Here is a 25,845-nt window from a genome sequence, read left to right as displayed (position 1 = left end):
ATCGTGGGAGACGAGAGGAGGAGGGTTATTGTGTCGGACGACTTTCACTTGCAGTACAGTTACTAAAGAACAGTCACTACACTTAGACACAAAATAAAAAAATGCTTTACGCGCACACTCGTGATCACAACACTATAGTAAACAGTATACGCTCGCACAGATGTTGACTATACGAGTGAGGCACGCCGACTGAGACCGAGCATGGGAGATGATTACCCACAATCCCGCAGCGAAAGAGAGAGAAGAACCATTGGCTCAGTTGCGATCACGTGACGCTCGGCAGACAAAGCGTATACTGTACGTACTGCTCGTATTGCAAGACATCGCTCGTTTATCAAATTATTATTAATTTAAAAAAATTGCTCGTCTTGCAAAACACTCGCAGACCAAGTTACTCGCAATCCAAGGTTTCACTGTAGATAGTACTGCAATATGCAGCTCTTGACAATCCACTGCTGGATGAAGGCCTCCTGACATTGTGCGAGACACACTAGTCAATGGGGGTTGGTGAAGTGGCGAGGCCCAGGGCTGGTTCAAATATCACTCGCCACTGATGTTATCCGTGGCTTGGAATCGAGCACAGAATGCCTGGCTCGGAGCGTGGCATGTTTTCCGCTGCGCCACCGCTTCACCCCATGGTATTTTGGCCAACCATCCCAATGTTGGAAAATCACCTGAAAATTACTCAACTGGAATCACACGCGGTAAGATGCACCCCCACCCCACCCCCCTACTTGAAAAAGAACATCCTGAAAAAGGGAAGCTTTCTTCGGTCAATAAGCATAACAAATGAATACACCGTGAACACGGCAAGTGTATACATATCACCAGGCAAGGGCATCGTGTGGGTTTGGCCGAGGGTTGTGCTCAGCGTGGGTATGAGGTCAGCCAAGAGCTGGAGTCGGCGTAGCGGGGACAAGTCACGGTCAGAGCAGACGAAGGCGTGAGGTTGAGAGTTCATACTCTTAGGTTTTTTCGGTAAAGTCACGTAGGTAAAAAATTAAATTAAAATTAATAAAAGTAAAATAAAAATCACGACGCTTCGGATACAGCAATCGTGCTGTGACGGTTCCACCTGAAGACGGAAGCTTGTGTTGCCTCCGAAACGTCGTGATTTTTATTTTACTTTTATTAATTTAAATGTTATTTTTTACCTACGTGACTTTACCGAAAAAACCTAAGAGTATGAATCCTTGCAGTCACGAAAGCTTCAAATCTGAAATTACTGTAGTTGAAAGTTGAGTTCCAGGAGATTATCCCAGCTGGGGTCACGGTCACCTTAGGTGGGTCAAGGGTTAGGGGTCAAAAGTCATTCCGGATGATGTAATTACCCCGAGCGAAGGTCATCCCAGGTTGGGTCAAGGTTCACCGGGCGGGGTTCACCAACTTCGTGGCCTGTCGACTGCGTTGATCGGCGCCGCTGTCCGCCAGCGCCACCTAGAGGCGGTGGAGGCGAGGGGGGAGACGAGGAGGAGGAGGCCTCGAGAGGGGGAAGAGGAGGCGTCATGGTGGACAAGCGGCGCGAGTCCGGTGAGAGCAGCCGTCCTCACTCAGTCCTCACTAACTCGCTCGCTCGCCCTCGTTCTCCTCTCACTCGCTCGCCGCTCACCCCTCACGCAGTTTCACTCCTCCTCGTGCCCCGAACTCTCCCCCCGCCGCTTCACTCAGACCCGCGGCACGAGCCGCAATGAATGGAGTCCAGTACAGTAACATGCGGCTGTAGCGTGCGTGAGGGGGCCTTTCTCTGTGTGTGTGTTGTGTGTGCTGTGTGTATACTGTGTGTACTGTGTGTGTGTGTACTGTGTGTGTACCGTGTGTGTGTACTGTGTGTGTGTACTGTGTGTGTGTACTGTGTGTGAGTACTGTGTGTGTGAGTACTGTGTGTGTGTGTACTGTGTGTGAGTACTGTGTGTGTGCTGTGTGTGAATGTACTGTGTGTGTACTGGGTGTGTGTACTGTGTGAGGATATACAGTGTGTGAGGGTGTACTGTGTGTGTACTGTGTGTGTGTACTGTGTGTGAGGGTGTACTGTGCCTGTGTGGTATTCACTACGTGTACTGTGCTGCTGTACTGTAGTCTGTGGGGTGTACTGTATCTTACTGTGTACTGTGTCTTACTGTGTATACTGTATCTTACTGTGTGTACTGTATCTGTGGGGATGTACTGTATTTTACTGTGTGTACTGTATCTGTGGGGGTGTACTGTATCTTACTGTGTGTACTGTATCTGTGGGGGTGTACTGTATCTTACTGTGTGTACTGTATCTGTGGGGGTGTACTGTATCTTACTGTGTGTACTGTATCTTACTGTGTGTACTGTATCCGTGGGGGTGTACTGTATCTTACTGTGTGTACTGTAGTCTGTGGGTGTACTGTATCCTACTGTGTGTATTGTATCTGTGCATGAGGAGCGGGGTTCGATTCCCTTTCACGGCGAACACCGGTGACATATTTTAACCGGTCCTGGGCACCCCCTAGGTCGACCCGGCCTCAAATCAGAGACAAAGGCGGCCGGGCGTGATGCTGGCCACCGACACCTTCGTGCGCCGTGCCGGCCTCGATAGGTGCTCGCAAACAGCACTTGCCCCAACAGTCTGTTAAGTCTACACGGGGGATCTTTGTCTTTTTAAATCCTTTATATTAAGTTAACTTGCTTGCTTGCGTGCGCGCTTACGACCGTGCAAATCTTTCGGTCGTTTTTTAACCCACTTCCCGTGATCCAATCGAGCTGACATTTTGCACACAGACTCGTTGTGCGTGACAATTTACTTTCGTGAATTTCCAAAATTTTACACTTTTTAGGAAAAAAAAAATATATGTAATTACCAATTGCTTAATGGTGGCAGGCAATCATCTGACCCATAGGTGGCAGCCATCTCAAGCCAGAGGACGAGAGGGCTCTAGCCGCCACGCATATAAAGGATTTATAGTGAAAAACTTTGTTTTTACGGGTTAATTTTTTGTAGACTGTGTATGTGGCTTTGGTGAGGGTTTGTACTGTGTTTTGTGTGCATCATGTAACGAAGCCTATTTGGGGCCATCCATTTAGTACGTAGGCATGGAGGGGGGAGTGGGGGGGTCGTTAACCCAAATGCGTTCGCGTGCGTATGGGGGGGGGGTCTGCTGACAATAGGAAACTGGGGGGGAGGGTGAAGCCTCGATAATAATAATGCAGCCGGCGGTGGCCTATCTGTTTGCCTAAACACGTTAATATTATTCATCTTTGATCGTGTATGCGTGGATGAAATATAGGCCATTCTATAGGATTCGTGCGGGGGGGGGGGGGTGCGTCAGGCGTACGTACGCACGCAGATGGAGGGGGGTAAAAAGTCCGCGTACGTACAGGGAGGGGTGGAGGTATCAAGTTTTGACAGATTGTTGGGTGCCTACTCAATGGATGGCCCCTTTATAGTCTTAGCTTCTCATTGGGACTGTCATGCTCCTTGCAAAAGCAGACCTCGAGTATTATTACATGGTGCAGCATTTAGAAGTGAGGTTATTTCGCTTGCTTCCTCAGCAAATCTTCACGGAGTCTCAAGACTATTTTTTCATGAAGGTCCCGTAAAAATGTGTCGAAGGCCGGGGTACGATGTTGCTGCTGCTGCTGCGTATGATACCATTTTTCAGAATTCGAATGTTTGGTCAATCCCAGTTTAGGGTTTTTGTTCGCTGTGGGAGGTAAGCCGGAGATCCTGGAGGAAATCCACGCACGAACAGGAGAAACATACAAACTCTGTGGGGAATCAAACCCAAGGGCATCTTGCTGTGTGAGGCGCGATTGTTACAACTGTGCTAGCCACCCTGACTTGTGTTAATTGCACTGTGGTATGGGTAATGAGACCTAGATGTCTGCTTTCATTTTACCCAACAATTAGCGTTTTGTCCCTCTTGGGCTACATTGAAATGCAACTTTTCACGCGCAAGTCTGTGATCACTTCCCGTGGTGATTGTGTTGAGGTGAGAACCGTCTCTGGAATTTGTGTGTGTGTATGTTGAACTTCTTTCGCACCATACGTAGCCATCTGTGCTAATCGGAGTTGCGACAGACCTCCCGGAATCCAGGGTTTGTCCGTGAGAATCAAGTCAATCTCGTCCCTTCACCATTTGGGCTCCTCCATGTCAAAGTTTACTAGATTCCATCTTTTTGACAAATGTATTCATTTTTTTTTTATAACTTTGCTGGCCATAAACTCTAACAGACTCTCATGTGTGACAATGGCTAATGTGCAGAACTTAATTTCGCCGGTCGCCTGGAGTAGGCATGACAAGTAACCATCACGAGAGGTATCCTGGATGTGGTGTGCCAAGCGTGGAAATATGTTTTGGTAAATTGAACCGGCTCGCATTAATCCTCGATTATAGTAACTAGGGGACGTTGCCATGGTGTAATGGTTTGCACACTGAACTTGAAATTCGATCTCCCTGTGCAGCAGTTGAAATAATGGTGCAAGTTTATCAATTCCCCCCCCCTCCGTCCACCCAGCAGTATAAATCGGAGACTGCTCAGTCTTATCGGCAGGTGGCGCACGGTGGTGGAAAGAGTGAGTACCTCTACCAAGACACCTGGCCGGTGTGTCAGCAGTGACGAGGGCAGGCAATTGATGGGATGAATGACTACCTTTCAATACAGGACTGTCTTCTGGTTGTCAGGGTTTGCGCTGGGCTGCCTTGGCGACTGACCCCTCCCATGCGTGTGGGCACTGCAGGGCGACAGCAGGAGGCCAACCAGCGGCGGGTACTGGACCAGGCGACGCGGCAACGGCGCATCAACCGGCAGCTGGAGGCGTTGGAGAAGGATAACTTCCAAGAGGATCCGCAGGCGAGCCTGCCGGCTGTGAGCACCAAACGCCTGCCACAGTTCAGCGATGACACGCCAACAAGTACAGCAGCAGCAGCGACCTCGCTGACCTCGGCACACACACACGCTCGCACACTGTGAGCGGTGACAAGCTTCGTGGTTCATACTGCAGTTGTAATTCATCGTAAAATACTATGCGCAAACTACTTCACCGTCGATGTTAAGGATCCTCCTAATGCAATTCGAAACGCGTTCCTGCAATCATGGTCCAAATGATCAAAATAAAAAAATTACCTGCAAACTACTCACTTGGGATTACACGTAGCAATCATCGCTCCCTACTGGCAGACTAATGCCGACTTGCAGCTCAGGTGCTGAGGCGCCTTGTACCACACAGGGACAGCTGCCACTGGGGGTGCCCGCTAAAAGTTTGAGATGAAATTTCCTATATGTCGCTTACGTGCTCTGAGACGATCCAGAATAATGGGCGCCATATTAAAAAAATCATCATTATTACCACACACACACACGGTAACCTTGGAAGTATCCTGGCACGGTTGGCATGCGTCATGGTGCAAGGAATTAAATGAGGCCCCCCCCCCCCGTCCAATTTTCCTTCCTCTTCATATCCCGGTGCCTAGCATCCTTTGGTCCGTGGGTCTGCACACTCAATAGCTGATTGATTCACTGCAACATGGGTTTTATTCATTACTTGGGTAGTGTCGATGACAAACGGTATCAGAATTTGTGATGGGCCTCCTGTAAGGCCTGACCCGGCATTAGGAGAGGGCTATCAGGGCTGCTGCTACCTAGGCTCAAAGCTCTTTCGAAAAGAGTAATCGTTGATCCATACTTTTTTTCATTCAATCGCTACTCATAGTTAACTTCATATGCCAATTTTAAACTGTTCATCGGTAAACATTTTTTGTTATTGTTATTCTTATCAGGTCCCACAGCATAAAGTGCCATCTCCAACCTTTACGCACGCTGTGTCTCTGGCCTCTTTATGTGCGATGAAGTAGGGCCATTTCCCAAAACGTCACCTATTATATACCTTTTTCATTTGAAGGCCACATTTTTTGCGACGAATGTGTTGAGTTTTTTGTTTGTTAATTGTGCTTGTGCACAGCAGCAGCAGCAGCATCACCAAAAAAATGTGTCGAATTTGTTTTACGTGCTTTAGGCCATGTAGTTTTAACTGAATGTAATAGCACGCTTCATATGGCATGCATATAATAGGTAACACACACAAACACTGTCAGATAAATGAAAACAAATGAAATCGTGATAATAGCTGGAGGGTTACTCGTAATGGGTAATACATTTGCTTTGCTTGCCATAGCTGCCATTGGTGTTAGGGAGGCTCAGCCCAGGTCCACTCACCTGCAATGCTGTGTAAAGACCAGCACTTTGGAAGCGACAAGGAAGGAACATGGCTATTGTCACACCACAGTGCGAGCCTTATATGGTGCTCGCTGTGCCTACACAGGGGGTCTTGTTTTGCTTTGTGACAAGAAGACCGGGAGCTGTAGTCTACACGAGGAAGTGAAGAACACACATAACATTCACCGGCCCCTAATGTGTTATGACGAGCACTGGGTTTGAGATTTTTTATTCTTGTGGTGCTTTAACATCGTCACATGTAACGTGATGACTCGTGTATAATGAGATGAAAAGCCTGAATTCTATTCTAAAGCTAGCAATGCGCCGCCACCAATTTGGCAACACTGTCCGTAGAGATGTAAATAAAGATGTGAAGTGACTTGAGCGCACACGCAAATAAACGTGCATCTCACGAGATTAATTATTGCGTGCATTGTGCTCTCAAAAATGCATAAATATTGAAGGAAACATGTGCGTCTATAAAAACCATAGGCATCTTAAGTTCAACACTTGTAAAAACTGGTTTATTTATGAGGAATGTTGCAGACACTGAGTAAGCCATGCATTGTAAGGTAAATGTGGCATGTAATGTTGTGCTCCGACTTGTTATTTTAAAAGCAGGGCCACATGCGGTCTGCTTAGTCGAGTGTGGCTACTACACAGTCTTGTTTAGTGTCCGGAAATGTCGGTTTTCAAAACACTACTTTTGAATGACAAGTGTGGACGTTGATGCTTTTTAAGGTGGATTTTTTTAACCGATGCAATTCCCACACAAATCGGAATTCTATAAAATGTTAATCCATGAGCAGAACATACCGTGTGACCTCGGCGCCACGATGTAGACACCTTCCATCTGCTGCAGCCAACAAGAAGAAAAAGAAGACCAGAGGGGAGCACTTCAAACAGCGCTTCCGCAAAACCTTCCAGACGCTGCTGGAGGAAGAGGTGAGCTCGCACGTCCGCCCCCTCTCCAGCCCCCCAGTATGGCGGAAAGTGCTCTCCTGATCAGCTGCAACATCTTTGTTCGCCATTTTTCATCAGCGCTCGCACGTCGAACCCCCCCAAAACCTCCAGGGGGTGACGCGCGTGACTCTCTTCCCCCCCCCGCCCCTCGCCCTTTCTCAGAACTTGAGCGTGAGCACAGAGCCCAACTACCTGACATCGTGCGTGCCAGCGTCGAAGCTGCCTCAGCGCCACTTCTGCGTGGTGTGCGGGTTCCCGTCGCCGTACACGTGTGTGACGTGCGGCGCTCGCTATTGCTGCATCAAGTGCCTTGGCACCCACCGTGACACCAGGTGACTGCCCTGTGCTGCCGTCAGAAGTGAACACGATCGCGAATACGGTGCTTGTGTGGTTTGCCGGGCGGGCTCGGTGGTCGCAGCGCTGAGCTGGTGCCGCTGAGACCCCGAGTTCGAATTCAGAATTCACCCGCCAATGATTAAACTGGGTCCTCAAGTGTAGTGAGTTGAGATCTTAGCCCGATTACCGATGATTATAAAAAAAAAACATTCAATTTGGTTTTTCATTGAATTGGCAAAAATTGCAGCCCTGATATTTAAAAACATGTATTAGATTGCCATGTGACGAAACATTTGTTGTACAGGACACTTGAAAAAAAGCAATGTCCCTGGTCTGGATGGGAGGTCGTTTAAATGGATACCAGAAGTAGTTCTGCAATATTATCTTGCTTATGTCATTATCTAACATGGGGCTGATGCACTGCTCTGCCAGAGATCTTAATGGATACGTTGTATCATGACAGTTCAAATGGAATTCAAACTGCAAAAAAGACGAAACATTTTTTATAAAAAATAATGTGACATTCTTTGGCACTTTCTGTACCTCAGTATTATTATCTGCTGTTTGTACAACTTGGCATATTTTTTTTGTCTTTAATGGCTTTTGGATTAATTGAAAGCATTGGAATATTGTCATTCCTGGAGAATCAAATTCCTGAAATCAGGAGGTGGCTGTTCAGGGTAGATATTTGTCCTCGGTGTGGAGCCGCATGTTGACCCCACGGCCATTCTTTGCCCACGCAGGTGCCTGAAGTGGACGGTCTAAAGATGGCAGCCACCAACACGGAGAGTGGCCACTGCAGGCCCGTATGACGGCCGCTGCAGATGCGTGACGTGGACGCTCTACCCCCCCCTCACGAGCCCCTCCACACAATCCCCTTCCCCTGTGCTGATAACAATCCCAGTGTTGGCTACGGGTGCGCGTCCTCTTACCCACCGTCACCCGGTCAGTTCTGCACCACGGGTGACTGAAGTAAAGGGGGGCCAGGGATTAATGGAAGGGCTCCCGTCCCGAGAGGGGCACCGCGAGCCCCTCGGCATGCACGCCTGGGCCCCACGGTGTTTCCTGAGAAGCGCTTCTCTGCATTTCGCTCGTACCAAATATACAGCACCTGTAGCCGATGCGCAACACACAGCATGACGATACTGTAGAATGTAACCGTCGAGAGGAGCCTACGTCTCGTAGGATGCGGTGTCCATAGCTGCTTGCATTGGCTGACGGCACAGCGCTGATGTTTGCTAAGCGGCCGTGGCCGCAGCGATCCCGCGCCGTACGTTATCGCCCGATACTTGAAGTGGTCTGCACATCCCCATAGTTGTTCACTTCGCCAGTTCTCCGAGTGTGCGGCGCACGCATTCACTGAGCGAGACGCGGCATGCAAAGGCTGCCCTCGGCAAGCCTGCGTGGTGTGGGGAGGACTTCGGTTGGCCTCCTCCATGCCATCCTTCACCGCAGGGTTTTGTTTGTGCCTGCGGAGTCATTCGTGCCTTTAGGCCGGATTGTGGCGCCGCACTCTATGCACCGTGAGCTTACGACGGGCGGTGCGATTGAAAATGCCCGTGTGGGGTTGGGTGTTCACGCTCTCTCCCTCCTTGAGTGCGTGCTGAGCAGCACTGTGAGCTCCCAATCCCCCGCTCAAGTCCCCACAGCGATGCCACGACAACACAAAACGCTTCGTCCGTGTGCCTGGCCGGCCGTTATGTGAGCTTATCCATGTAGGTTTTTGTAATCCTGCGTTAAACTTGAAATCTTGCTACACGGAGGGCAGCGCGTACTGTGGTTGTCGCCTTCAGCTGTACTGTTGCATTATGGTCACGTCATTGGTCTGTGAGGAGATGGAGCTGAAATGTGATGTTGAGCAATGAAACTCTTTGAGTTTTATCAATCTTCCAGCTGCTGTTCGTTTCAGGGATGCATATATAAAGCTGCTTTGCGCTTGGTATAAATATGTATACTCTGTGCCTTACCCGTGGTTTTGCTTACATATAGCGAAGCCTTTGTCCATTCTTTTTCGAATTTAGGCATTTCTCCTAAACACTGACCAATATGTTTTTTTGTTTCTTTTAAATGGAAACTCCTGCAATTCCTTTTCTGTAGTTGAAAAAATTAAACTTTCAAAAATATCGCCCGTCTGGAATGTGTTGGCGTACAGCGTGTTGGTACGTAGACCAGGCCCGGGGCCAGCTGCTTGTGGTTGGGTGGCCAAGAGATCTGTCGTGTGGAGGCCACCAGAGCAGTGATTCACCACGAAGGAGAGTGAATGTCGGTGGCCAAAGGGGCATTCGGTGTATTGGCAGTATACACCAGTGCAGCTTAACACACCGCTCCTCATAAAACAGTCTGAATCAATATTTGAACTGACATTCGTCTTTTGACTGCTTCGACATCACAAGAACTGATTTTGAAACGCCACCACCCCCGCAAGGTTTCGAATCGCGGGAAAATAATGATTGCGCAAAAAAATCCACGTTTTTTATAATACCATGCACTGGATTACCGCCAAAACGTTCATTTGGTGGGGCAAGGCTTACCCATGCACCCCTCTAGCGCCGTCCCTGATGCCTGTGCATTTGATTGGTTTATAAATGGTTTATACGTTTGAAACAATTGCCTGCAAATTACAAAATTGGAATCTATATAGCAATCATTCTCCCCACCCTCCTTCCCCCATTGTTCAAACTTGGCAAGATGCTTTGGAAGTTGGGAGTTGGGATTAGCTTTGTCAAATAAAGAATAATCAGAATCACATGGAAGGATGCGGATCATTAGCGGCACAAACCCCTGAAAGTGGCTTCAAAAAGGCGTTGATTTGTAACCGATTTGAGGGATATTTTTTTTAAGGCCATGGACACTTAATGCACGTCGTAACCATCAGCAATGTTCTCGTGTTTATATTTGGCTTTGGCGTGGCAAAGTTCGACAACCAAGAGTGCCGAGTCGAATACTTAGAAGCGCGTCAATATGCATTTAATCCAATAAACGGCACTTCGAGGTTTGAGCAGTGTGGCAGTGATTAAGCCGTACACTACTCAAATCAGGCCTACAACGCATGCCCTAGGGGTGCTTAGCAAGTACTTGAAAACTGGCACACTCATTTTAAATATGAAGTCCCCTCTCTTTCGGTCCAGATGTCCTTTTGGTTCAGAGAGGGCCTAGTGGCACAGACCTGTCATCGAGGTGCCCGCTTCTAGCTTCCAATTTCTCGACAGTGAATCGAACGTTCATGGATCTCGTCGGCTTGTGAAAGTCTCAAAGCCACTGAGCTGCGAGGTGGCAGTACAGCAAGTGGGTTCGTGAACTCGTCTGCACAGTCATTGAGGTGTTACGCGCTTGTATGCGTTCGGTTATCTCCGCATAATCCGATTTCTTTCGCACGTGCAAAAGATTGCTTACAATGGATTTTGCTGAACATCTCACTGCAGAGAGCCGTTCTTTAAAAAAAAGACGCGATTCTCGGTGAGAATTTCCCGCACTCATAAATTACATTGCTCTGGAGCATCACCATTCATGGTGCACCGTGCACAAATGATGGCTCTTGCTGTGCTTTAGTGCACGCTGTCAATTCATTTTCTCTAATTTTAAGGTGTGAGGAGTCTGTCCCAGTTGTACCGCAGCTGTGATTTAATGGAGTGTGAGACAAAATTATAGGAACACAATTTAGCGCCAAGATAGGAGAATCTGATTATGGAAACATCAAATGAATTCAGCTTATCTCGCTACTGAGTAAATACCGAAATGTTTAACTGAAATTAATAATCGCTCACGTGGCTTGACATCAACGGCGCCCAAATGTGCAGCTTCGTGTGAAGTGCAAAACGGCGTGACATGAGCATGCTGGAGAAGGATGGCGCGCATTTACTTCAAAAATAAAGAGAGAGAAACAGTCGTGGGCAGAGGAGAAGGGTAAGGTCTTGAGCCTGGACTTCTGAACAGGCGCAGGGAGCCGACAGCACAGACGGCGGGACGGATAGGAATTCCATACAACGAGGTTAGAGGCGAGTGACCATCGACTGAGCGAATGTTCTTCGACTGGTTCACAGTGATGAGAGTCGAGACTCGAGAGAGGTTAGTAGAGTGCGTGGATGGGAGTAGAGTGAGATGAATGGGGAGAGGTAGGAGAGTGCGTGGAGAGGGATCGAGTAAGATGAAGGGAGAGAGGGAGGCAGGGGTGAGTGCGTTCATGGAGGGCCTTAAATATTGGTTCCGGCAATACCACGGGCAATGGATGGATCGGAATGTCACGGTGATGTGTTCACATTTACAGGCGCGGTTGACAAGTCTGTACACGAATTGCTACTCAAGCAAGCGACCTCATTAACTCGTCGCACGCATTTAATCGCTTTCAACCCGCCGTCAGCCAGGGCGAGCTTTCTCCGTGGAAATCGTGCCTTTTTATTATCATCCATTCCACAATGCACGAAGTGCCAAAAAAGGGAACTCGACACGAGTTCGCCGTAAATGACTTCCGATTGCCGCAACCCACGCAGGGAAAGTCCCCAGGTCTGGTGACGCGTTCCGCAAGAGGGCCCCTTATAAGCCCCGTACGCCATCGCGAAGAGCAGTGGCAGCAGCAGCAGCAAGCAGCAGCAGCAAGCAGCAGCAGCAGAGAACTTTGACATCGAGCACTGCACTCGTGGGTTCTGCTTCAACGAAGGCGGCTGAATACGGTGTTGCCATCGAGGTATTTTTCGCGAGTCTCGATTGCTTCTATTTCAGAAAAATATATATATTCAGCTGGAATTATGTAGAAATATCCGCGAAACGCACGAAGCGTCGTCACGTTGTGTTTGTGCTGCGCGCTCGATATTAAAGCGACGAGAGTAACGCGTTGCGGACACGAAGTCGGCGCCGGTTGCGCGGGCACGTGGGCTGCCTGTGATCCAGTCCTGTGGAGGCAGTGGCCAGGGGTGGGTGGATCACCGCGCAGATGATGTTGTGAAACTCCCTTCCCACGTGGGTATGCCGTAGCCTGTGAACCGAATTCCACACGTGCGTTTCGTCCCGCTGCTCCGGTTTCCTCGCAAGCGTATGGGCACCAATTGGTTGCTTTAACACGTGGAAGGCTTTCTCACGGAAGAATGTCATCCATAATTGAGGTTTTTTGGGGGGGAGTTAGATCGCGTAAATATATGTGTCGTTAAAACCCGCCACCATCCGACACAGCCAACTAGTAAGGGTTGTCACGTAAACAGATGAAGCTAGTTGTAATTACTGGCGAAACGTCGTACTCAGATTGTAAATGTTGTGGCTTGGCTCTCCAACACACCGGTTAGTGCTGTACTAGTATACTACACTACACACTACACTATACACTAGTGCTGTACTAGTGACGAATTGACCACGTTCTGTTTACGTGACAACCCTTACTAGTTGTCTGTGTCGGGTGGTGGCGGGTTTTAACGACACGTTTATATATTTACGCGATCTCACCCAAAAAAAAACTCTTATAGACTAACTGGTTGAAAGCACCTGCACCTAATGCGCGCGCCTCCGTGAGTCGCGGATCGTGCAGCGATGTGAGATGCAGCTTTGCGCGGATAACACCGCTCTCGAGAAACACTGGTTAATTATTGTCATTAATTATTTCGAATACCTGTGCAACAACACGGCCGAGTTCCATGCGTGTCGTGACTGCGGTTTGCGCTGCGTGAACAGAATGTGGGCACGCCCGCGCACCTGACGTTGACGGCTGATCAGAAGGGGCTTTCCAAAGACGAAGGCGAGGCATGGCGCACCCCCCACTCGCCACCCCTTGGATTAACTTCACACTCACTCGACTTTGCGTCTTGTCCTCTCGCAGGTGTTCCCACTGCTGCAAGGCGATCGGTCCTGAGCGGAAATGAACGCCTTCAAGCTGCTGCTGGCAGTCTGCATCGTTGGTGCCATCTCTGACCTCTCAGGTGATGACCTCTCTCGTTTAAGCAGCCACGGGTACACGTCGCTGCGCTCGCCCCGGCAGGGCCGATTTCGCAGTGCCAGGCCGAGCGACGCGTCGCTGCTGCTGTTGCTGCTGATGAACCCATGGGGTGGTTCTCGCCAATTATTATTATTCGTTTTGTTTTGTTTATGTGTATAACAGCATCATCCGTGCGATTTGAAATCTCAAAACGCTGTAGAACGTATTCTTAGTTCTTTTGATAAAGTCACGTAGAAGGGAAATAATAAAATAATAATAAAACAACATTCTCACGACGTTTCGATTGCAACAAAAGCAATCATCATCAGGTGTGAAAACCACAGCAATCGAAACGTCGTGAGCATTTTATTGTTTTATTTTTATTATTTTATTATTTCCTTTCTACGTGACTTTGCCGAAAGAACCATGAATATGAATCCCTGCAGTCACGAAAGCTTTAAATCGAAAGCTGTAGAACTTGTAACTCGCACAGTTTACGCACAGAGGCTGCGGCAAATGACGGACACGGGGGGAGGCAGTCGGAAGCTGTGCCAATGATTGCCCAAGCTCTGTGGTTCTATATTGTAGAACGCGCCCTCAACATGGGTGGAGGAATCAACAAGTAAAGTACATGGAAAACAGTAATCCTAGGAGTAGCGATAGAGGAGTAACAAGGAGGTGACTGACCCCCAGTGAGTGACTGGAGCGAATTGGTGAGTGCTGAATAATATAATCAGTCACCCTAATTCTAGATTTGAAGCTTTCGTGACTGCAAGGATTCATACTCTTAGGTTTTTTCGGTAAAGTCACGTAGGTAAAAAGTTAATTAATTAATAAAAACTTACAATTATAAAAAATGAAAATAAATCTATTAAATCACGACGTTTTGGAGGCAACACAAGCTTCCTTCGTCAGGTGTAAAAAGGCACAGCACTACAGTTATTTTCCTGTGCCTTTTTACACCTGAAGAAGGAAGCTTGTGTTGCCTCCGAAACGTCGTGATTTAACAGATTTATTTTCTTGTATTATTATTTTATTTTATTATTTTTATTTTATTATTTTTATTATTTTTTACCAACGTGACTTTACCCAAAAAAACCTAAGAGTAATCAGTTACCCTGACTGCGGTTTTTGCATTGGATTCACTCCGGTGCAACAGTGAGATAGGAACTGGGTTCTCCATCCTATATGTGACAGCAGCAGAACCTCGGCTTTGGCCGAATATGTGCTCCGTATCGTGGTGATAATTGGGAGTGTGTGTGCGTGTGCTGCAGTGCTGGGCAGACAGGATGGCAGATGCCAATGCGTCAATACAAGCAGGGCCAGGATTCCCATCAAGAGGATGGCAAAGATGGACGTGTTCAAGAAGTCCCACAGCTGTAATCATCACGAAATCATGTGAGTAATTGCACGAGTACACACACGAGCTATCACACCTACAAATGTACTCTCACACACATGCACAGTACACTCAAGATTATCCACGTGAGGTTTATCTGATTTGCGGATTAACAGCGTATCTGAGATTTTGACATTAATAACTCATGGATTTTCTCTCAAGCCCAAAATAATAATCATCTAAAAACAGTGATACATTGTTATTCTTGTAAATTTTTACTACAAGTCAAGTGCTTAAACCAAACAAATACATATGTTGCTCGAGTTCATCCGAAATCCACGTGGTGGGCTCTACAGTACAGTAGCTGCATCTCTTCACAACAGTGGGCGGAGTTTGATTGATGATGATTGACGTGGCTCTGCTGTCATCCACTTCGTGGGCTGAGTCTACTGCGCGGGAACAGGAAAGTGTTATCACTGAGCCTGCGCGTAGATCGTTAATATTCGTTCTAAGTGAGTGTCTTTTTGTATGGACTTTTGTAATAAAACAGGATCAAGACATTCTCGACTACAATTTTTTTTTGTTCATTAACAAACGAAATTTGCTTAACTTAAACACAATTTATACTTATAATAGCGGTTTCGGCATAGATAAATGTATATATTTTGATTATCCGAGATTTTGAATTATCTGCGGCCGTCCTCACCGTCATTAGCGCGGATAATCGAGAGTTTACTGTAGTCACGCGTGCTTTGTCAACACGGCAGTGCAATGGGATCTACATATCCACAGCCTGTTGTCAAAGCACATTCAGAGTTTGCAAAACCCATGTCAGGCTTGCGTTCGATTGCATCATTGCCGGGTTCTGTGTCTCGGACTAGAATTCCTGATGGGCATCCTGGGCTGCCTCGTGATCCAGCCCTCTTTAGGATACCCACACAGACAAAAATCTCCCGTATAGCCTTTCACAGGCTGTTGGGGCAAGTAATAGTAGCGAGTAGCACATGTGAAGGCCGGCATGACGAACGTGAGGACAAGATGGTGGTGATGCGGGCATCGCCACGCCCAACTCCCTTTGTCTCCCGAACGCACCGGTTACATATCGTGCAAGTTATTATTTTAAGGCTGGATCGACCTAGAGGAGGCCCACGGCTGGTTCCGATATTACCCGTCACTCATCTTAGCCACGGCCGGGAATCGGACTCGGGTCAGTGGGTTCGTGGCTCGACGCACCGACACATTGCACCACCGCTCCGCCCACGCGCGCGGTGCCACTGACAATTGTCTCTGCGTCTTGTCTCAGCGTGATGACGAGATCCGGGATCACCGTGTGCCTGGACCCCACTGCCACGTGGGTGGTGGAACTCGTCAGCTGCACGTTGCCGCGGTGAGGGCCCCGTGCCGTGTGCGCTGCTGCCACTGCGCTGCCCGCGTTGAGTAATCCGAGCCGAGTTATTTCAGAGAAATCGCCTAGTAGGTGATCAAGATAAAACATGTAAGGTGGTCCTGTTCACAAGATTGTTCTGGATTTGATTTCAAAACGCTTGTGGGTAAAATAAAGTATCGGTAACACAAACCTGAATGACAAAAACTAGACACTAAGGTGAAATCGCACGGCACATTCGGAATAAATAAGAATCGGAATGCAGCATTAAACCAAATATGAAATTCGTCATAAATGCAAACAGGGTTTAGATAGACGATTAAAAGTCAGTTGCACTTCGATGCACTTCGAATCGACGATAATTTAGAATAAAAATCAGCTTCACAGGGCGCAATCGGCATCCAGAGTTAGTCCAATCGAGTAGCCCGACATGCAGAGAGATTGACCATCCACAGCCAATAAAATCTGTAAATGGTGAAAAAAATTCCATCACAACAGAAAATAAAGTACCGTACTGATGAGTACTAATGCGTATGAAACCGGTATACAGTCATCTACTTGTCTAACTGCTACCTCCGTTGGGACGGCCACGTTTTCCCAAATCTTTGAGTCAGTGGTCAGAATGACAACATTGCTGCCCCGAGTTCAGTTCTTTTGAAGTGTTGGTCTGGATAAAGGCCGATAACTTTTGCGCGTCCAATTCTTGCACACCCAGGTGTGTTGTTAAAATCGCACACGGTTGCCAATTCGTAACAAATAAAACCGTAGAAAAAGGCCTCGGGCACAAATTCGGCATATTGCGCAGCACGTGACGTAGCGTGGTGTCCACACGTCCACCCCGCGATGCCCGCACCCCAACGAGCTGCCGCGCCCCCCGCTCTCACGCGAGGAGCGTCTGACCCGCTCGCCCAATTGTTTTTCAGTAACAACAGAAAACCCGGGCTGCAGCAGCTGAAGAAGTGCACGCGGGCCCTAAAGAAGAAGCGGCAGCAACGGAGAGCGGAGAGGCTGCAGCGTGGAAACAAACGACGGACATAGGATCCTGTCGAGAGGGAGCGGCAAGCGGCCGCTACCGCCGTCCCTGTCCGATGGCTGCAGATGCTGGGCGCCCGTGGGTGAACGAGCACCGCCGGCCGGAGCTGAAGCGGCGCACGTGCTCGCGGCCACGCGGCCGGTCCCGCGTTGGTGGCCGACGTGGCCCCGGCCCGGCCTCGTGCACGCGCCGCAGCTCGTCTGCATTTGCAGAGTTTTTTTTGAGGTCAAATAGCTACAGCTGTGACGGTTATGACACAGCAGAGGATCTATTCTAGAACACCTGAAAACGTGTTGCTAACACCACTCCACTGATAATTATATTTTATTGTATCAGTCGTTAAGCGTTTTTTTTTTACCTTGAAAACTTCCCCGAATCTCGAGACACCCTTTTCAGGAGGGTTCTGCCAAAGCTCCCGTAGTATAGCGGGAAGATGTCTCGGTAAATGCGCCGGCGTGGAGACGGTCGCGTTCAGGCAAACGCAGTGTCAGTCTCGGTCACCGTGTGACCGGGCAGCCTCCGTGCATTGTCGTAGGCAACTGCGGTGTCTGTCATTGGGCGCCCCGTGGTATCCTGTGGGTCCCATTGGATTCCTGAGGGTTCAATGGGATAAATGTGGGACCCTTGCGATTCCTGTAGGTCTCATAGTTTATTATGGGTTCCGTAGATTATTGTGCCTGATTGTAGCACCTTTAGAATGACTGCACATGCCAGTTGATACGCATGTGCTTCCCCTGGGCTCTGTAAAGCTAAAGGAAACACGTCTGTGAACTTGACATCGCATCTCATTGGTTGCACCAGCCTCGTGCATGCATAATCTCTCCACAGCGCCCATTAACTGTGTTTTGCGAGTAACCACTCCTGGGGATATTCCACGCTCGTTGCCTGTCCATGAACATTTTGTGTGAACTGTATTTGTATCATGACAACTGGATTGTTATATTTAATAATAGCCGACTGCTGAATCTGCCCCTGGGTAGTTGTAAATAGACTATTTGGCGAACAGAGAATTGTATTCATGACGCTGATGTGCGGGAAGGAATTCGTTTTGTCCAATGTGTGTGTGTGTGCTATCTGTTGGCATTATCCGCGTATCTCTCTGTTACCTGTCTGGCTGGCTGATCTCTCTATTTCCGTATGCGCGTTTGCCAGTCTGTCTTTATCACTCTGCCTGTTAAACTCATTGTTTATACCGAAACCATTTTAATAAAAAAAATATTAAGTCTCGCCAAAATGTTCACGTTGCCTGAGTTTTTCCAGTGCTCCCACACAACTGGTATCATACAAATGTAGTGAGCCATTCAGAGACTTTAGGAGGCAACAACGTTAATTCTACACTTTATGCAACACCGTTACACACGGGATTAAATACACATATTCTCACTCCTGTTACGCCTAGGACCACAATACACCTATTTATCTTGCATACGGGATAACTATAATCGGGTCAGAGCAGCCACGTGCTGCCTGACCTACGATGTCGAAGGCGGGGACGAAGACGCAGCACTTGGCTTCCACTTCACCTGCAGACAGCCCGGATATGTGCTCGGGGCTTCCCTTTTATCTCTCTCGGTGCGGCTTGGCTCCACCCTCGACCGCGCCCTCCGTCCAGAACATTCCCGACGGTTCCAGGCTACACCGCACCTGTTCCCTCTTTGGCTCCACCCTTAACCACGCGTCTTCCGGGAACTCTCCAGACGTCCTCAGCTACTCCTCCCCCCGTGCCCCCTCGTTCACCTTTGGCCCACATTACTCACCCCGACCCATCACGTGCTTAACCCGGTGCCGGGGTGACTCGTCCTCACATGGCCCCTAGCACCAGCCGCCCCCCCCCACTACGCTCTTCCAGTGGCGCTGCGGCGCTGGTGGAGGCTGCAACCCCCAAAACTCTGTCGGTGGGACTCACCAAGATCCCTCCTGCTCGCACCCAGCACCATGCCCCGAGTTGTCCCCTGAATGGTACTGCACGGTGTGTTAGCCTCTGCACTTGTTTCAACGGCACTTGTTGTTTGCTTGTACCACAATGTGATTTTTGCACACAGCGTTTTAATACGTTTTTTGAGCAATATTTGCTGGTTTATTCCAGGATGCTTCTGTTACGCGTCGTCGCTTTAAGATGTTCTGTGTTCATATTTTGTTTGTTGCGGTTGCACCCGACTCAAGAGCCGCATGGCTCACAGGGCTATACCTAATAAATGAAACTTGAAAACTTGAAACTTGGTGCTACGCGCCATAGTGATCCATTTAACATCACTACACAAAGACAAATATCCCCCGTATAGGCTTAACAGACTGTTGGGGCAAGTGCTGTTAGTGAGCACCAATGAAGGCCAACACGGCACACGAGGGAGTGGGTGGACAGCACGACGCCCGGCCACCTTTGTCTCCCGAGTGGTAATGTTTTTACACATCGCACGAGGTATTCAATTGAGGTCGAGTCGACCTAGGAGTGGCCCAATACCGATTCACATAGTCGTCAAAGGAGTTGACCGTGAGCGGGAATCGAACGCGGGTTACCAGGTTCGTAGCGCTGCGCACTAACTGCTCCACTACTGCTGCCCTCACACCCTCATACAGAACGTCACTAAGTAGCGGTGACGTCACCACGGCGCTTGTGCCAGGCTATGTGCACTTTAAAGCCACGTGAAGTATCGAACACCCGCTGGAAGGTCACGGGACTGACCTAGGTGCCATGAGTTGACTGACTGAGATGACTGGCAGATGCACCACTTATGCCCCTTACCGTGCGAACTTGCTGTGTTTAATTCGCCCGGCGCTCTGCTCGTTGTTGTGAGCGTCGCTCCTCTGCTCTCCGTTGTTGTTGGAGGGCGACCGTCTCCAGCTGCCCAGGAGCAGCGTCCTTCACGAGCCTCCTCCACAGAGGCCGATCTTGACACCACTGGTACCAGTCATTGGCAAGTCCACTCAGCTCCATATCCTCTCGTGCCACACACACACACGCTCACACCTTCATACAAAGACATATGCTCACACCCTCTGAGTTCCCATGCTGAATGAGCCGTGAGGTTCCGTGGCCTCAGTCCCTCCACTCTGTCCCCAACCCTGTCCTTCGCTCTACTCTCTAGGTGTGGTGGTGGTCAGGATGAATGTAGATTTGTAAGTTTCGTGTAGGATGTAGGCATGCGTTATTACAATCCAACGTTAATTGTAAAAAAAATAACGAAACCCATCGAAACAGTTGAATACGTGCAGGATGGAAGCACACAGAAGTTACATCGGGCAAAGGTACGTTGCTCAGAGAGCCGAAAGGCAAGTCTTAGATCCATCCATACGGCTCGCTTGCGTGTCACGTGCCCACATACAAAAGGCTGAGAGCATTGCACACACACTGTGGTTGGCATATATAGCACGTGACAAATATGCAAGGCATATATGATTGAGAGTCATGCATTCTTGCCGTTCGTGAGCACACCTTTGCATCTTATTAATCATGGCATGGGTTATGTTAGAATGTGTTTCACACTGTGCAATTAACGTGCGCTCAGCAGAGAAGCTTAACCTGATAATTTCAAGTTTGCATCTCATTGACCCCGTGAGATCGCGGGGTCGTCAAAATGCCCCATTGCGGCGGGATGCCCTCTTTTCAGCCGCCTTCCCATAGGGCCTTGCGGGACATGGCCGAGAGAGGAGAAGGGAGGGAGGAAGCATAGACAGGGCTTTGTGTGGTGCGAGCCACCTTCATTTGGGGAAAACCCAGCATTCCTTCAGTGGAAATCACATTAATAATCGTGTTTAATTATTATTAAAAGCTTAGATGTTTTGCCAATTGCGTGTGAATGGGGGAAAAACTGCATCTGGCAAAGAAAATTCCGTTGGAATTCATGACGCATCTCCAGCGCTCCAGGCAGAAATGCGGAGCAGATTCCGTGGGAGAGTCTTTTCATACAATTTGTTGATGCCTGACATGTTTGAATGGAACGTTATTATGCTGCCATGTGAAATGCCATATTGGTCGCCGGCAACACGAACATCTCTGCCGCAGAGCCAAGGCTCACGCATTTGAGGACACTTCTCTCCAGGTGGTGAGTTCAGCCACCACTGTGGCTTATTTTATTACATAAAAATTAACACAAATCCACACCGTTTACGCCATCGCCACTAAACTTGGCAGGGTTGCCAGGAAACCCTTAGCTACATGGCGAGCCGACATTTTAGAGAGTGGGGGGGGCAGAGCCCCCCAAACGATACCCCACACGCTCCCAGTGACGTCACCATCCCTCACCCAGCACATATTAACCTGGTCCTGCACATTTAACAGCAATACAATGACTCCCTCTTAAAGTTAAGCTAATAATTTGCCGTTGATTACAAAATCCAAAAAACCCGTTGGTGATTCCAGTGAACGGTTAACCTCCATGAGCTGGCGCATCATCTTTCCATGGCGTTACAAATAGCACGGCATCATCCACGCTTCCAAAAACAAGATTACCTTCTGTAACTTTTTGGTTATTTCGGTAAAGTCACGTAGATAGAAAATTAATTAAATAATAGAACACGACGTTTCGATTGCAACACAAGCAATCATCATCAGGTACGAATGAATGAGAGAAAAAAACCAAGTAAACTTAGCAATATAATGCAATACAACACAGAGTCGGCTAACATAACAGTCAACACCCCACATGGTTGATGACGTTCTTCCAAAGAGTACTAAATTTGAGAGAGAGACAAAACACAGACACGGAGACACATAGACAGACACACCAGCAGAGAGAGACAACACATAGACACACAGAGAGAGAAAACTAACTTAAATCCTTCCCGTAGAGGTGGTTTAAACTTCATTTGGAGCTTTCGTGACTGCAGGAATTACTTTTTGGTTCATTCGGTAAAGTCACGTAGAAAGAAAATAAATTAAATAATAGAATACGACGTTTCGATTGCAACACAAGCAATCATCATCAGGTACGACAAAAAATAGTTTTTTTTCTCATTCATTCGTACCTGATGATGATGATTGCTTGTGTTGCAATCTACATAAAAAAACATGAACGTTTAATTTACTTTCAATGCTTACACACTGATTTAAATGCATAAGTGTGTGTGTGTGTGATTGCGTGAGTGAGTGGATGCGTGATTGATCGGGATGAGAGAGTGCACGAATAGGTTGTCTGCGTAAGTGTGAGAGTTTGTGAGTTCGTGGGTGAGTATGCTAACACACGCGCGGTGTTATATGCACAGATGTACGTTTGAAAAAACATTCTAAATATATTAATTTAAAAGATGATACTGCTGAAGTGCTACTGCTGATAATCATAATGATTCTACTGCTTAGGCTACTGCTGAAGATATTACTGCTGTTGATTATCAAACTATTAATGATGATACAATCACGTGCCCCATTGTGGCACGTTGTATTACACTTAATACAGGCCCCAATGGCACGGCAACATCTTCACCGTTGCTGTAAACGCCACTGACCCCCTCCTTCTGAACACAGCGATTGAGCCACTCCACATTCACAAAAAAGTTATCCGCAAGTACCCGGGCAACACCAGGTATTTTCCTGCTATCTTATATATATAAAAGGTAAATTTGTGAATATGTGTGTCTGTTCGAAATGTTTAGCATACTTCCCAACATGCAACAAGCTTGAAATTTGGCATGTGGGTAGCTTCCAGACTGTACACAATGCAAAAAGTATAAAATAGACTTTTATATTGGGGGGGGGGGGGGGGCGCAATAATGGATATATTTTGCACGGCAAGTGAGCGGTGACGTCACATCTGTGATGTCACCCGCATGCGGCAGCGTCACGCAGTGTGCCTGCTGACGTCACCCCCCCCACCCTCTCGGGCAAAGCCGGGTAGTTAAAACGAGTCGTTTATAAATGTTGAAGACATTTCCCGTGATATTATCGGGGCAGGGAGGGGGGAGAGTCAACTGAGAAAGTGTTGTTCTTAGGGCAGCTTGGGGATTGACACTGCAGTGGTTGTGCTTCAAGGATGCACCGTGTGGCCTCATTGCGTGAACTTCGAGAACACATGTTTTAAGTTCGACCGAGCTCCAAAAAGTCAATTTCGATTTAAAGCTTTCGTGACTGCAGGCATTCATATTCTTGGTTCTTTCGGTAAAGTCACGTAGAGGGGAAATAATAAAATAATAAAAAATAAACCAATAAAATAATAAAAAATAAAACAATAAAATTCTCACGACGTTTCGATTGCAACACAAGCTAATCATCATCACGTGTGAAACCCACAGCAGTGTTTGCCTCAACCACTCGACCGAACTATGTGCACTCTGTGAGGCAACGTTCTCGGTTACCCAGGAGAGGGCTTAACGTTTGGCGGTGAGCCATGCAGTTATTTATTTATAGCCAGCTTTACTAAGAATACTCGTTTGAAAAAGCAGCTTTGTGTTCTGAGATTTCAGTTCCTCTATATCTGGTGGGAGCTGCCGTGGTGTGACAGCAGCACTCGCTGATCCAGAGGTCGCCCATTTGATTTCGTCTTCCAGCGTGTCAGTTGAAACAATAATGTAACTTTCTCAAATCCACCTCCCTACTGCCTCTGTTCACCCAGCAGTATAAATGAGTTCACCACAGGCAATCAGCAGGTTCAAGTTCATTTATTAGGTATAGCCCTGTGAGCCATTCGGCTCTTGAATCGGGTGCAACCGCAACAAACAAAAAACAAAAACATGAACAATAAAACATCTTAAAGTGAAGGTGTCATGTGGCAGCGGGGAGGGGGGTGTAGGTAACTCCCCATCTCTTCCAACACGTGCGGTCAATGTGGAAGAGTAGGCCAAATACCATTCTGAGTTCGGTCAAGTGGAGGCCCTTTTCCAGCAGTGGCTTAGGCGAATCATTTGCAGGGCTTCGCATTCACCGTTTATTTTTCGATTTAAAGCTTTCGTGACTGCAGGGATTCATCTTATTTGTTCTTTCGGTAAAGTCACGTAGAAGGGAAATAATAAAATAATAAAAATAAAACATAATAAAATAATTCTCACGACGTTTCGGCCACAACGCAAGCAGCCGTCCTCAGGTGAAGAACAGGTCTGTCGGAAAGACAGCGTCTTAATTTTTTCTTCTATTTTTATTATTTCCCTTCTACGTGACTTTAGCGAACGAACCAAGAAGATTCACCGTTTATGTTGCTGCACTTCCACTTGTTTCTGTTTGAAGTTACAATGACCATTTCGTTGGAAGCAAATGTCGAGTGCTTGAGGCAAACACTGCAACCTTTGAAAGCACTTGCCCACAATAAAAGGTATCCCAGAAACATTTGTTTAGCAGGCCACGGCTTGCTGATCACTGCCAGAAAAGTCGATACTCGTCCAAGCTTAATTTCATTCAAAAAATGCCATCGGAAAATACTGATCCAAAACGGTCATGGGAAAACTTAATAAAAATGTAAAAAGTATATATATTCATGTATTTACTCATTTGCTTTGTTGAACACTGGATACTTGTTTTGGCGCATATCATTGAGGATCAACCCCTTGACCCCACTGAGCAAAGGGGCTTTCCGTGCCCACTCGCTCGCTTTGTTTTTCAGGGCACAACACCGCTCGCATGGACTTTGGCTTGCTGCCTGAACGCCTCCAGAGCGGCTCAGCAGGGAGTTTCCGTGGCGTCCAACAAAGGGTGCCGCCTTGTATTGCTCCCTGCTAGAGGGGAGCGGTGGTGCCGTGGTGAGCGCGCTGCGCTACAAACCCGGCGGGCCGAGTTCGATTCCCGCTGACGGCCAACGCTAGTGGCAATTATTTGAACCAGTCCTGGGCCTCCCCTAGGTCGACTCAGTCTCAAAAATGAGTACCTAATGCGGTGTGTAGTAAACATCACCACTTGGGGAGACAAATGCGGCCGGACGTGATGCTGGCCCTCCACCCCCTTGTGTGCCATGCCGGCCTTCATAGGTGCTCGCTAACAGTACTTGTCCAAATAGTCTGTTGAAGCTACAGGAGGGACCTTTGTCGTTCTTAATAAACATTGTTGCTGAGCGTAGACCGAAACGTCAAGCGGCCAGGAACAACCAGCATCCTCAAAGGTGTGACAGATATGAGTTAATGTTTCTTAAATTACGCAAGGATATTAGGGGCTTGGGGATAAGCGATAATGGGAGAGCATTCCAAAAGTCGAGCGGCGGAAGGGATAGAAGCCAGAAAGAGAAGTATTGTGACCTGCAGTGTGGTGAGTGGGTGAGTGTGTTGTTGTGACCTGCAGTGTGGTGAGTGGGTGAGTTGTTGTGACCTGCAGTGTGGTGAGTGGGTGAGTGTTGTTATGACCTGCAGTGTGGTGAGTGAGTGAGTGTGTTGGTGTGACCTGCAGTGTGGTGAGTGGGTGAGTTGTTGTGACCTGCAGTGTGGTGAGTGGGTGGGTGAGTGTGTTGTTGTGACCTGCAGTGTGGTGAGTGGGTGAGTGTGTTGTTGTGACCTGCCGTGTGGTGAGTGGGTGAGTTGTTGTGACCTGCAGTGTGGTGAGTGGGTGAGTGTTGTTATGACCTGCAGTGTGGTGAGTGAGTGTGTTGGTGTGACCTGCAGTGTGGTGAGTGGGTGAGTGTGTTGTTGTGGCCTGCGGTGTGGTGAGTGGGTGAGTGTGTTGTTGTGACCTGCGGTGTGGTGAGTGGGTGAGTGTTGTTGTGACCTGCCGTGTGGTGAGTGGGTGAGTTGTTGTGACCTGCAGTGTGGTGAGTGTTGTTATGACCTGCAGTGTGGTGAGTGAGTGAGTGTGTTGGTGTGACCTG

The 25,845-nt window shown here is 48.1% G+C and overlaps 2 protein-coding genes across 2 annotated transcripts; both read left to right on the top strand.

The window, feature by feature from the left end:
• The first annotated feature begins 1,375 nt into the window (after positions 1-1,375).
• Positions 1,376-9,602, top strand: ZNHIT1 (zinc finger HIT-type containing 1). The gene is made up of 5 exons (XM_078614220.1): positions 1,376-1,530; positions 4,706-4,879; positions 7,043-7,125; positions 7,306-7,475; positions 8,223-9,602. Exons 1-5 carry the CDS (start codon positions 1,506-1,508, stop codon positions 8,242-8,244), a joined length of 474 nt encoding a protein of 157 aa, XP_078470346.1. The 5' UTR covers positions 1,376-1,505; the 3' UTR covers positions 8,245-9,602.
• Positions 9,603-9,718: 116 nt separating this feature from the next.
• On the top strand, positions 9,719-18,365 carry LOC144732671 (C-X-C motif chemokine 13-like). The gene is made up of 5 exons (XM_078614221.1): positions 9,719-12,160; positions 13,280-13,379; positions 14,650-14,773; positions 16,018-16,101; positions 17,022-18,365. Exons 2-5 carry the CDS (start codon positions 13,319-13,321, stop codon positions 17,134-17,136), a joined length of 384 nt encoding a protein of 127 aa, XP_078470347.1. The 5' UTR covers positions 9,719-12,160; positions 13,280-13,318; the 3' UTR covers positions 17,137-18,365.
• Positions 18,366-25,845: the final 7,480 nt, after the last annotated feature.

The sequence above is a fragment of the Lampetra planeri genome, chromosome 43 (genome assembly GCF_965212315.1).
Source record: "Lampetra planeri chromosome 43, kcLamPlan1.2.h2, whole genome shotgun sequence".
Lineage (NCBI taxonomy): Eukaryota > Metazoa > Chordata > Hyperoartia > Petromyzontiformes > Petromyzontidae > Lampetra > Lampetra planeri.
The sequence above is the reverse complement of the archived record's forward strand: the minus strand, read 5'-3'. Positions and strand labels throughout refer to the sequence as shown.